The sequence below is a fragment of the Gossypium hirsutum genome, chromosome A07 (genome assembly GCF_007990345.1).
Source record: "Gossypium hirsutum isolate 1008001.06 chromosome A07, Gossypium_hirsutum_v2.1, whole genome shotgun sequence".
Lineage (NCBI taxonomy): Eukaryota > Viridiplantae > Streptophyta > Magnoliopsida > Malvales > Malvaceae > Gossypium > Gossypium hirsutum.
This window is the reverse complement of record NC_053430.1, coordinates 7,970,197-7,985,097: the sequence shown is the minus strand read 5'-3', so window position 1 is coordinate 7,985,097 and position 14,901 is coordinate 7,970,197. Positions and strand designations below refer to the sequence as shown.

At 30.2% G+C, this 14,901-nt stretch overlaps 1 protein-coding gene across 1 annotated transcript; it reads right to left on the bottom strand.

The window, feature by feature from the left end:
- Nucleotides 1-809: 809 nt before the first annotated feature.
- On the bottom strand, nucleotides 810-1,286 carry LOC107926645 (protein MAINTENANCE OF MERISTEMS-like). The gene has a single exon (XM_016857543.2). The coding sequence runs from the start codon at nucleotides 1,284-1,286 to the stop codon at nucleotides 810-812; it is 477 nt and encodes a 158-aa protein (XP_016713032.2).
- Between the last annotated feature and the right edge of the window lie 13,615 nt (nucleotides 1,287-14,901).

The window sequence follows — 14,901 nt, the reverse complement described above, 5'->3', positions numbered from 1 at the left end:
ATTGCATGTGCAGGAGGATTATATTTGACTGCCCATCAAGTAGATATAGCTTTTTCATACTAGAGTACCATTGTATGTACTCTGACGATGGCCGCAAATCGAAAGACATATCTATCTGTGGTCTTCGAGCTATCCGATTATCCCACACCGCAACATATCTCTGGTGCACAACCCCCTAATGCATTCCATGTTTCCCTCTCTTGTTGATCAAGTGAACCTTCCCCACCTGCATTGATGGATCTGGGATATACTGGATGCAAACAAACTGTTGTAGTACTTGATCCCTATGGAACCACTCGACTATATTGAAATTAACAATTAGTGCGTTAATACTGGATGCAACCAAACTGTTGTAGTACTTGATCCCTATGGAACCACTCGACTATATTGAAATTAACAATTAGTGCGTTAATGCACCCCAATTGAGAATGAATGTAGGTAGACGAGGGTATAATAGTCACAATTTCTGGTCTATGATATGGCATCCATATAAACTGCAAGATTAATACCATGGTTAAAATTTAACACGGTTTGAGTAAGATATACAAAGTAACATGTCACGAATACTGGAATAGCTTACCCCTTCCCCGACATGTTGTTCAATCATCAGACGATATATCGGGACAGTGTACGACCTCCTAATACCCAGATAAATACTCTATCTACGAAAACAAATTTCAAGTAAATATAGTATCGTTAAAATAATATCATTATAAAGAAAGTATCAATTAATACCAAGTTAAATTTTATCAACTGTTAACTAGTGGAAATACGTATGGTTGGTGACTAACCGATGCCAAGAATGACATTCAATAAAGAGCCCATGACTGCAACAATATAAGGCATCCGCCTATGTCTACAGCATCAGGCTTTGTCGTCCGACAAAGCTCATGATACAACACAGCCAGCACTGCGGAACCCCAACTATACGAGCAAACATTACTCAAATCAGCTAATAGTGGTAAATACTGGAGATGAACCTTATTGTTGTTTGCATCAGGCATCAGTACACCCCTTATGATATGCATAACGTACGCTCGAGCAGCGTACATCAACTCTTCTTCAGTGGCATTAATTGATAAGCATTCAAAATTGACTTTCAGCCATGTAAATTTCAAACCCGAAAAATTGGACTTATCATCGCCGGGTGAGGCTCTTAGTAGGCTATAACAAAGTGCAGCTGGTTCAGCTATCGCCCTTACACCCATTACGGGACTCCTGTCGATTGGGAGCCCAAGTTGCAATGCAACATTCTTTAGAGTGACAGTGCAATCCCTACACGGCATGTAACATCTCGAAATAGGGCCTAAATGGAATAGTGGTTGCGAAACCACAAATCTGAGATATAAAAGTTTATTTCAATTAATTTTTATAATTTACCTAGTGATTAGATGCATGTGTTAGATTATTGATAAGAAATTTTATAGATTGCATGTTTAATTTGTCTATTAGGGTTTATTTGCAGAAGTTGCTGTAACAGCCCAATTTAGGGCCTAAACGGAATGATGGTTTTGAAACCACGAATTCAAAGTTAAAAAATTTATTTTGATTAAGTTTTAAGGTTTATTTATTGATTAAAATATTGTGTAAAAATATCGTTAAGTAATTTTACTGATAAAGTGCTTAATTGGACTTTTAGGACTAAATTGCAAAAGTTGCAAAATATGTGTTCTAATTCATAAGTACTTGATTGAAATGGCGGTTTAAAGAGGAGGTCCTTAAGTGGAATTATACCATTATATTTCGTTTGGACAAAAATGGGCATGAATAGGACAAAGTTTTAAAAAAAGGCTTTAAGGGCATTTTAGTCATTTGGTAATTAAAAGAAATAAAAAGGGAAAATAAAGCCAAAATTGACTCATCTTTTTCATGGAGGCCGAAATTAGAATGGGGGAAGCCATGGCTAGGGTTTTCAAGCTTTCCAAGCTCAATAGTAAGTCCGTTCTATCCCCGTTTTTCAAGTTCTTTACGATTTTGGAATCTTGGTAACTTTGATTAAGCTTATTCTAGCAATAATTTAAGCTAGGGTTCATATTTGAAAAAATACCCATTGGTGAAGTGTGTTTATTTTGATGTTTTATGGTAGAATATGAAGGCTGAAATTATGTTAAACAACTTTTGCTAAGCGGTTTTAAGCAAAAATGAGTAAAACGGCTTAATCGGTAAAAGTTGTTATTGTTCATAACTATGTGTTAGAGTGAGAATTTGATGTTTCCATAGAAGGAAAAAATGATCAGCATGTCATAAAACATAAGAATAAGGGATGAAGTTTAATTCCTGAGCCTAGGGGCAAAAGTGTAAATATGCAAAAGTTTAAGGGCAAAATTATAATTTTGTAAAAGTTTGAGTTAAGGACTGTTTTGAATAGTACATTAATTAAATAAGTAAAATATGATGTTTTAGATCCTGGAAAACGAGATTTGAATTTAGAATGGGAGAAAAATTGAAAATAGGGAAAGTAGGTAAAATGGTCGTTTTAGTATCGAGGTAAGTTCATGTGTATAATAAGCATTAATTTATGCATGTTTCAATGTAAAATTGATATATTTACTATGATTACTGAGGTGTTGAAAGTAAGTATGGTTATGATGATTTAAATGTTCAATATTAATTCGACGTGGAAATGAGAAAATATGTAAGTTTGTATGTAAATAATACATTATCTTTATTATATTTTTATATTTCAGCATATTTTATGTATTGTAGCTGATTTTTGAATCATAATTGACTATTGGACGTATGGAATCAAGTATTAGAAAGAGAGAGAAATCCCGGTTGAACCTTCAGAAAGATTGGATGATACAGATGGTATGTAGCTAGGTCACATGTATGGTGCTGAGTGCAAATCATGTGTACAAGAGAGCTACCAGACATTATGATGTAGCTAGGTCGCATGGGTGATACTATGTGTACACCATGTAGACAAGAGAGCTACGGGATAAACTGGCTAGGTCACATGGGTGGTACTAAGTGTTCACCATGTGTACAAGAGAGCCAAAATTATGTGTACAATCGAGCTAGGTCATATGAGTGGTGCTAAGTGAAGGCCACTATGTGCACAAGAGAGCTTCGATTTTAAAGGTGGGCTGTGTGCGATACCATCGCGTATCTGTTACTATTCTGAAGCGTTCAACTGGGAAATTGATTAAATGAAATTATGTATGGCTTTGTGATGATAAGTGTAAGTATATACATGTGTAACTTATGAGCAATATGCTCGATATGTGATTGGAAATTGGAAAGATTGTTAACAATTGAAGTGTGAAAGATCAAAATTGACAATAAAACTGTTTTGGATAGTTGCAGTGACGTGAATCTAAAAATTTACCAAAAAATAGTAAAAATTGAATCAGAGACTGAATAAGATATAAAATTAGAGCTTAATGAGTCTATTTTCATATAACAGAAACAGAGCAAGCAAAGGAATTCTATATTATGAGATATTTAAGTTTTTGAGAGACTGGTTCAGAATGACTACGTGATCCCCTATTCTGACTTGGAAAAATCATTAAAAATTGTAAAAAAATAATTATGGGATATAATTTATATGCTTGACATACTTAATGAGTCTAGTTTCAAATGAAATAAAATAGAACATCCTTTTAATTCTGTACGAGGATAAAATTGATTCGTAGTGAAGAGTGGTCAGAATAGTTGAGCAGTGAAACAGGGGTAACTTCAATGAATAAACTGTACTAATTGGCTAGACCAAAAATTTTGAAAATTTTATGGTAATAATATATGTGAATCTAGTTTCAAGGAAAATTAACGGTTTGCAATTTGGAGTTCTGTAGCTCCAGAATTAAATAATTTAGTTTCTGGTACTCTGCTAGACATCTTATTTTGAACCTATTTATGATTGTAATAGTGAAAGTATGTGTGTTTGTGATGGTAATATTCTGGGAACATATTGTGACTTTGTTTAAAGTATGATAATGTATTGTTTATTAATATTTACATACTTACTTACTAAGCTATAATGCTTACTCCCTTCCTTTCCTTTTTCCTATAGTGTCGCGGATGTTAGCTCGAGTTGGAGGTCACCGGAGGTTAAATCACACTATCAAACTATTGATTGATATATAAAGGTTTTAAAGTATTTTAAGTCTTTGACATGTATGGGGACTCGTTTAATTGTTATTAAGTTGCTAGGAATTGGCTTAAAATACTGACCTATGTTATTTGAAGGTCTCTATTGTATAAAGTCATTTAATGTAGATAGTCTTGATTATGTTATTAATTATGAATCGGTTTTATACGATGATTAGTGATTAAGTCCTGTAATGCCTCGTACCCTGTTCCGGCGTCAAACACGGGTAAGGGGTGTTACACGGCAAATGAAAAGTGTGGGTCTCTGGGCGCCAATGCTTGACTAGTGCAGATATTAAATTGTACCGCAAATCAAATGTTCAGAAATGCTGCTGGCCCGAATCCAGCTTGCTCCAAGTAGGGTATCAATTGTTCATCCAGGGAATATTCTAAACCATTCACCCGACCCTTAATACACGGTATGAGCCCTAACAGTGTTAAATTACAGAAAATAATTATAATAACATAATTTATTTCCGTAAATAACGTAGATTTTTGTAATAGAACCCGTGATTAACAAATAACAATATATTACCATATTATTAATTGCACCAAATATGTGAGGATCGTTATTAATCAATCGAGCCATTACGACACCTGCAATTTTAAAACAAATTTCGGTTATTAACTTCAATGTTTTATTTTGGTTTAAAATATAATATATATATATATAATATACCCGACATGTAGTTCAATATATTTTAAATTAATTTTTATTTATTAATAATAATGTGAGTGATGCAATAATAATTAAAAAACATAATAAGTAGTTCAATATTGTTGTTATAAAATATATTATAATATGTAATTAAATTCCTTAGGAAATAAAACAGATGGGAAAACAAGGAGGGGTTATGTTGCAATATTCTTATTTTTTTCCCGTGATTTTGGCCCTTTGTTGGTATTTTTTTATTTTCTGATTTTATTTTTTAAAATATACTATTTTCGTATTTTATTTTTATATTATTTTAGTACATAATATTTCAAATGTATTATTTTAGTATTTTTTTCATATGAATTTAGTAAATACCCTGATTTTGGCCTTTGTTGGTATTTTTCTTATTTTTGGATTTTATTTTTTAAAATATACTATTTTCGTATTTTATTTTTATATTATTTTAGTACATAATGTTTCAAATGTATTATTTTAGTGTCTTTTTTATATGAATTTAGTAAGAAAACCATAATTTTGGCCATTTGTTGGTATTTTGCTTATTTTCAGATTTTATTTTTAAAAATATACTATTTTTGTATTTTATTTTTTATATTATTTTTCTACATAATGTTTCAAATATATTATTTTAGTGTCTTTTTTATATAAATTTAGTAAAAAACCTTGATTTTGGCCATTTGTTGGTATTTTGCTTATTTTCAGATTTTATTTTTAAAATATACTATTTTCGTATTTTATTTTTTATATTATTTTAGTACATAATGTTTCAAATGTATTATTTTAGTGCCTTTTTTATATAAATTTAGTAAAAAAAACTTTGATTTTAGCCCTTTGTTGGTATTTTGCTTATTTTCGGATTTTATTTTTTAAAATTTTAGTAAAAAACCCGCCAACACCGCTTTCACCAAAAAAGTTATTTCTTCACATTTTATTTCTTTTCGTATTTTATTTTTTCATAAACATATTTTTTTGGTATTTTATTTTTTATACTATTTTTGTAAAAAACCTCATCACGTAAAAAATAATATAATCTGAATATAACATGCCAAATAAATTTCATAAAAAATATATCTAATCAACCTAAAACACACTTAACAAATAAATTACATAAAATAATAATAAAACATTCTTTGTACATAACATAAATAGGCTTTTTACTTCAATAAAAATTAAAAATAAATTATCAATAAATGAAAATATAAAATAAATACAAACATACCTTAATATCTCTTTTTAACCAAATAATACCTTACAAAAAATTAAAAATTAAATCTAAATTAAAATCAATCAACAATAGTGATAATGATAATAATAACAATAAAAATAAATAAATTCCTTTAAATACCCATTAATTACTCAATTTATAAAAAAATTTACCTTTTTTTTCCTTCTTTTTCTTTCCCTCCCTCTTCTCCTTCTCTTTTTCTTTCTCTCTCTTTTTTTTCCCTCTGGTGCCGCCTCCTTCTTCCTTCCTCCAGCTGAATGAACACTTGGGGACCATATATTATGATCCCAAAAGAAAAAATAAAAACACTGCATGAAGGGTCACGTCCACCGAATGCCGCCTCTGCAGCGGTGCCGCCTGCGGCAGGCACTCCACTAGGGTATTGTCACATCATTTTTTTTACAGCTTTTGTTTTTTTTTTCAAATTTTTGTTTTTTTAGCTTTTTTTTAACAGAAAAAGGACAGAATTGGGTTAGAGGCAGGGTAGTCACGCCTCTGCCAGATGCGACACCACCTTGGGTGTACCATTTTGGTACACAAGTTTTTTTGTTGTATTATTTTGGTTTTTTTTTATTTGTCTTACTTTAGTAAAAAATCCTGGAGTGGGCACTCTCCTTCTTTGTCAGCTAACCCCTCATCTTTCAACTCAATTATTTACCACTTTTGGCTCATCAGACAAATCGCTTTTAATTTGCTCATTACGTTTTTGTATTAACAAAACCATTAAAGCATCATAGTAAAGATATCATAAACAACACACCAGGAAAACACATTATAAAATGTCACTTAATTTTGGGAATTTTAGAAATATTTTGATTCGATTAACAGGACTAAAAAAATCGATTAATACTAATTCAATTCGGTTAACCGTTTAAACACTCATATACATGCATTTTTGTTGCCACATGGTAATTTCTAGTGGCTTTCATCAGCCATGTCAACCATGTTAACGGTCAAACTGGTGAACTTACGGTTTTTGTTAAAATAAGGGACCAATTGATTTTTTGGGGTCACTAATGGCTTAATTTGTTGCATTTTTTTAAATAAAGGTTCAATTGATTTTTTTAAAATTTTTTTTATTGAGTGTTTTTTTTACCCTTAAACCTATATATATATCACTACAGTGAGTCCTACCAAAGATCCCTTTTATATACACCTCTTGGTATTAGGGCAAATGAGGGATTCTTCCTCTTTTCCACTCTTCGGCCACCATATACCATCTTTGGACTATTATGTCCACCTTGGGATCTTCTCCCCTCCTCTCAATCGTTGACGACTCTCCACCTAACACGAGTGAATTGTTTCACCCACTTCCAACCTTCTCCTCCTTTATTGAAATCTTACATTAACAGTGTCAAAACCTTTATTATTTGAAATCGACTTTTTATTTGAAAAACGAAAATGGAGTTATCACCAATCTTTTTTATGAGGTGTGATCGGATCACCTCATAATTTGATTGTTTTAATAGAAGGCTTGATTTACTAAAACAATGATTTTTGGTCTAAAAAATCCAGAAAATGAGTTCGGGAGTCGGTTAAGCATGAGGAAGGATTAGCACCCTCGTTAAGCACAAAATTGGTACCTAATTGATTACTTGATGTCTTAGTATCGAAAATAAAAAATTTGAAGAGAATTTAAAATGCGATCCCACTTTGCATAAATTTATTTTTAATTAAAATCACTTGAATAAATCAAAACGTATATAAAAGACTCTCTTATCTCGAGGTAACAAAATGTCATATCCCGTAAGTTAGGACACGACGCCTTGAACCCTCGAGAATAAGTTTGATCATTATTTGATTACTAATTAAATCTCATGTGTTTTTAGTTTTAAAGGAAATTAATGTTCGGTTATCTAGGTTCAAAGAGAAAGTCGAACCCCATAAGTTAGGGCATGACTTTTCGAATCTCTAAATACGGAACATTGCCTTAATTTTAAAAAATTCTTCTTTATACATCGTGTAAAAAAAATTATTGTAATAGCCCATTTTTGTCCGGCCCATTTCAATATTTAAAATAATAAACCCCCAAAAAATAAAAATAAAACAAAGTCCAAGTCCAGTACAAAATTACAAACATATAATTTGGCCCAATCGGAATGACCCATTACTTGAAAAGATTTAAGGTCCATCTATAAGCTTGACTCATATGGAAATATAATCTTTAAAGATATGCAATCTTAGATATGATATGCAATCTTAGATATGATACAATCTTAGATATGATATGCAATCTTGAAGATATGATCTTGTAATCTTTGAGATTTAATTTGTAGATATCCTTTAATCTTAACCGTTGATGTAATTTATCTGTACCGTTGGATTTGGGGAGGCTCAACTATAAATAGAGGCCTCTCCCTTCATTGTAAATCACTTGAGTTTTAGCAAGCAATAAGAATTCTTGAAAGCATTCACTCAAATTTCTCTCCCTCTTATGTTAGGATCGTCCCGAATAAGCAGCGAACAAGTAAAAATAGTAGAAGAAATTGAGAAGATGAACACACAAATTTAACGTGGAAAAACCCCTCAAAAGAAGATAAAAAACCACGGGCAAAGATAATTTTACTATAATGGCAAAAGAATGAAGAGTACAAAAGATGGAGATAAAAACTAAACCCCGAAAACCCGAAAAACAAAGAACCCTCAAACGTAAACACAAAATTCTCTGAATGTGTTATGAGTTCTAATCTAATGGGTGTCTCTCTAATTCTAAGATTGTAAAGGAGCCTATTTATAAGCTAAATTAGTAAGTCAAATAAACTATACTAATAAATGCTAAATATATTATACTAATAAATACTAAATCTTCTAGAAAGAAAATATATTTTTGTTTAACTTGACTTGCAAGCAATCTCTTAGAATTTGGGTCACACAATTCTAACAATCTCCACCTTGACACAAATTCTTTCAATGCCATCTTTGCCAAAACCCGCCACGGGCCTATCTTGAACTATTCAGGGAATTAACTGAGTCGAATCTATGCTTAGAAGCTGGAAGACTTCTAGCCTTCGACTTGTGCACTGCCAAATCAAAACTAACCCGGGTCTGATTTTCACGAATACAGTGCCCTAACTTTTCAAAACCTGCATCCAAAAGAGAACCTCTCTTCAACGAAACGGTCATACCTTTTTCCCTCCTATGACCAAGTTGCCTCCGCTTCAAATGAGTTGACTTTGACTCCGTAACGGACGAGGGACGTCCGATTTCACCGGTCACTGTAGAACCTTCCAGAATATAAAGACTGCCGGTTCTTTTACCTTTTAACAAAACGAGACCTCCACGAGATACTTTAATGTCGCTCGACTCGATGTTGATTCTGCATCCTTTCAAGTCTAAAATACTCAAGGAGATGAGATTCTTTCGTAAATCAGGTACATACCTGACATCTGAGAGTGTCCTAATCGTCCCATCGTGTATCCTAATTTTAACAGTACCAATACCGATTATTTTACTAGATGAATCGTTTCCCATGTGCACAACTCCACCTTCAACTGAACTGTATGTGGAGAACCATTCTCTATTGGGACACATGTGGAAAGAACATCCTGAATCTAGGATCCACTCAGACGTAAGCTTGGAGTTATCGCTCGTTGACACTAACAAGAAATCATCACCGCCTTCATCGACCAAATTAGCACCAGCTACATCTTCCTCGTTACTCTCAGCAGCTCTTTTATTTCGCAGTTTATAACAATCTGCTTTGACGTGACCTAACTTTTTACAATAGCGACACCTTTTGTCTCGTTTCTTTGATGCTACCAAAACGGAAGCTTGCCTATCTGCTTTGTTATTCAAACCAAACTCATTGTCGAGTTTGTCTCTACTCAACAAATAACCCTTCACATCTTCGAACAAGAGTTTGTCTCTGCCATAAATCAGGGTTTTCCTGAAAGACTTGTATGAAGAGGGTAAAGAGCATAATAACAGCATAGCTTGATCTTCATCATCAATATGAACCTCAACGTTCTTTAAATCATTTAAAAGAGTGATGAATTGACTGATGTGATCTTTAAGAAGCTCACCTTCGTTTATGCGAAACGTAAATAAACGTTGTTTCAACACTAAACGGTTAGCCAGAGACTTAGTCGCATAAAGAGTTTCTAACCTTTTCCACAAGGCGAATGCGGTCTTCTCCATCAATACCTCCTGCAATACTGTATTCGCGATGCACAACTGGATTGCAGACAATGCCTTTTCATCAAGCTCTTCCCATTCTGTTTGATTTAGATTCTCAGGCTTTTTCCCTGTAACAACCTTTTTCAAGCCATTTTGAACTAGAATTGCCATCATCCGAACTTGCCACAGATTGAAATTTGTCTCACCATCGAACTTCTCAATTTCAAACCTTGTTGCTGCCATCTCTGAACGGGCTGATCTATGAAAGTTAAACTAGCTCTGATACCACTTGTTAGGATCGTCCCGAATAAGCAGCGAACAAGTAAAAATAGTAGAAGAAATTGAGAAGATGAACACACAAATTTAACGTGGAAAAACCCCTCAAAAGAGGATAAAAAACCACGGGCAAAGATAATTTTACTATAATGGCAAAAGAATGAAGAGTACAAAAGATGGAGATAAAAACTAAACCCCGAAAACCCGAAAAACAAAGAACCCTCAAACGTAAACACAAAATTCTCTGAATGTGTTATGAGTTCTAATCTAATGAGTGTCTCTCTAATTCTAAGATTGTAAAGGAGCCTATTTAGAAGCTAAATTAGTAAGTCAAATAAACTATACTAATAAATGCTAAATATATTATACTAATAAATACTAAATCTTCTAGAAAGAAAATATATTTTTGTTTAACTTGACTTGCAAGCAATCTCTTAGAATTTGGGTCACACAATTCTAACATCTTGCGTTCTTACTCTCTGTTGTTTGTTCTTATTTTATTCTTCGTCTATCTTAGTTTTTCAACCTTTTTTATTTTAATTTCTTCATTTTTCAAATATGTATATTTATTCCTATCTTTTATACATTTGATTATGTATTTTATATATCATAATATTTAACCTTTTTATATAGTTTATTTTCAAATATATATTTTCTATGCATATATATATTATATTATCATTTCATGTATTTTGAACTATTGCATTATATTTTTATAATTTGTAAATGTTCTATTTATTCATTTTTTTGTGTATGTCATTTATCTTATTTGTGCATAGTTTCATTTTTTTATATGCTATGTTTAATTATTTCTTTTATGTGCTATTTTATGATATATATTGTTGTATAATTTTTGCGTGTATTATGTTTTTCTTTTAGTTTACTCATATTTTTATTTGTTTATTATCTTATATTTACCCTAGTATGATTTTTTCATTAAAGGTATGTTCATGTTATTTAGTTTTGTCATAATGATATTATTTATGTTTGTATGGAAATATTAGAATATTTTGTACATCTATGCTTCATGATGCATTAATATGTCATCCTAAAACGTCATTTAAAAATAATATTCCAAGGTTTTTTTTAAAAAAAATTAAAAGGCAATGCTTGATATTTGGAAACTTCGAGAAAGGTAGTGCCCTAACTTACTTGGTTGCGACTTTTCTCGTTGAATTCGAATAGTCAAGCACCCTTCTAAGTGATTTTGAGTTTTCAAAACTTAAACAATTATATCGAGATTTCAAAACATAGTGTCCTAACTTACTGGATATGGCGTTTTGTTGTTTCGAGATAGAAATTTTCGAAAGACGAGCTTAGTTTCGAAGGTTTTAAAATGTTGCGTCCTAACTTACTGGATGTGATGTTTTAACTTGTTTGAAATAAGTGAGCCTTAATTTTCAAAATTGAGACATTCTAATTAAAAGAGGTTTGCATATTAAAACTTTCAAATTTTTGACATTAAAGACACTTGATAATCAATTAGGTACCAATTTTTGGGCGTTACGAGGGTGCTAACCCTTCCTCGTACGTAACCGACTCCCGAATCCGTTTTCTCGACTTTTGTAGACCAAAATTATTGTTTTAAAACAAAACATTTTATAAGGTGATCCAATCACACCTAAAAAGATTGGTGGCGACTCCCGTTTTCGTTTTTCTTAAAGTCGATTCATATTTTCCAAAACTCGATTTAAAAAATGGTTTCGACAATTATATAACACTTAAAAAATAACATGTATTTATCTTATTTGGGTATAGTATAAAAACAAGTAAATGTATTTGAACACGGTTCGTGACATGACTGTAGCAATAATAAGATCGAATGGAAGTATAAAAAAAAATGTCGTGCTAATAAATGACAATGCAACATCAATTTGTAGTAATAATGGCAAAATAATAATAGGCATAATAAAATATAAAAGCGTAATAATAATAAATCATAATGCTAATATGTCTAATAAAATAAAAATAATAATAATGATAAGGAAAATAATAACAATAATAGGGGCAACAAAAATGTGAAAAAAAATAAAATAAAATGAGTAATATGAATTTTAAATAAAAAAGGTAAGGAAATAATACACAAATAAATAAATTCATAATTACTATTTTAATTCTAATAATAAATAATCAAAGTACAATAAATAATAACAATAATAATAAAATATGCAAATAAAGGAATAAATAACAATACAAATTTTAAATACACAAAATAGTAAAGAAATAAATAAATGAATGAATATATAAAGAAATAAATAAAACAAAACAAAACAATATACCTATAAAATCTATAAATTATAATAAAAATGAATATATAAAGGCTGAAACTAAATGAATAAAGGATTGAATCAAAATTAAAATGAAATTTAGAGCCTAAATTATAATAAAAATAGACTAAATTAAAGTTTAAATGAAATTTAGGGGCCCAAATTAAAAAAAAAGAATAAAGGACCAAATTATAACGCGCAAAAAAAGGCAGGGATCAAGGGAAATTATCCCAAACCTTAGGACACGTGTCAGTCCCTAGAAGGTCAGCTTATTGAGGAAATGGTATAATTTCTAAAAGAAAAATAAATGGAGTTGGATACATGTCATCATGCATGGAGACTTATTTGTTAAATATTTATAAATATTTGTTTTGATTAAAATATCTGTCAAATTTTAGGAAAAATTCAATAATAATAACACTATATAACTCATAAAAGATTAGATTATTATTGTTATTAGTATTAGATTTTAAATTTTGAGATGAGACCAAAACCCTATCCTCCTCTTAATAAAAAAAATGTAATAATAAAATATTAGGGTTTAGCATATCATAAAGGATTGGAAAGATACAAAATCAAACTCGTATCTTATCTCTAGAATATCAATCTTTCTTGATTTCATTATATAATTTCCATAGTTTGATTTTGTATAACCTTTTCTCTGTTATGAACTCGAGGCAATCTTAAGTATAATTAGCATTATCCTTCCCCTTAATCCCGCAAAATTCTAGTTTATTTTGAATAGATTTACCCAATGCCATTAAACTATTAGTAAATTTATGTTTTGGTCATTCAATTTTAAAAAGATACAAAATGATCATTAAGTTATTTGAAAGGTTTCATTTAACTCATTGGATTGTTAAAATCATTGTTGTATGACCTTGTCTGTTCGCACTACCAGTACTAATTGAAAGCTCTCCTTCCCCTTTTTTTCTACAATTCATTTTTTTCATTAAACAACTTTGAACATCACAAGTTGAATCTAATGTATGTTCTTCTACTCATTGATGGATATGATCCACCGTACCGATCGTTGAATCACAAATTTGGAGCTTGTTAGTTAGACTTTTTTCAGTGATTTAAACACGGACTTTAAAATAGTTTAGTGACTTAAATGAAACCTTTTGAATAGTAGAATGACCATTTTGAAACTTTTTGAAGTTAACTCACCAAAACATAAACTTACTAATAATTTAGTGACATTGTGCGTAGTTTACCCTATTTTTATTAATTAAAATTCAATTAATTTTGAATTTGTTATGAATATTTTATTATTAAGTGGATATTCATTAATATCAAAATAAGTTTTAATTTACTTAAAATTCTAATAGTTGCTAGAAGTAAAGCTTTATTTCATTTATACTTCTTATGTCTATAAATATAGACTTTGGAGAAGCATTGTAACCCATTCCCATTGATTAATAAAATACGCTCTCTCATTTGCTCTTCTATTTTCTATTTTCTTTACTTTTTGTCTTTTTATTTTATAACAGAATTAAATTTTATTAAGAAATCATATTTACATTTTATTTTTAAAAATATTAACATACTTTATTAATTAATTATAAAGAAAATTATTTAAAATTATATAAGAGTGTGAAATTAACAACCTATACTAACTTAAAATCAAAGGTTAAAATATGTCATAAGTCGTTATACTCTTCTTAAATTTTGAATTCAGTCCCTTTACTTTTTATTTCTAGGAATTTAGTTCTTTTACTTTTTAGATATAAAAAGTTAGGTTCAATTGTTACTAAAATTATTTTGTTAAATTTAAGTTTATTAGTACACTATTTTTAAAATTGCATGGCTATTGAGTGGGTAATTTTTTTATTTTAAAATACCACATCGATAAATTTAACAAAAAAAATAATAGAATTAAAAATTTATTTTGAAATTTACAAAGTACAAAGATTAAATTTCTAAAATAAAAATATAAAAATTTATGGCATATTTTAAAAGGATGAATATGAGTATTAACTCAATAAAATGTATGTAAAATCTCAAACCAAAACATTTAAATGCATCATTTAAAAAAAGATAAAAATTCTAAACTATCGTGAATGAACGAGTGCATGTATGTCAATTTAAAAACAACATAATTACTAAAATTATCTATAAACATATATAATATATATATCAGGTCCTAGCTTTAGGAAATGATAGTTGTCCCTTATTTTTTTCCAACATCGGAAAGAGAGAAAATAAAGAAAAGAAAATATAAAAAAAGTAAATTATATCATTAGTCACTAATG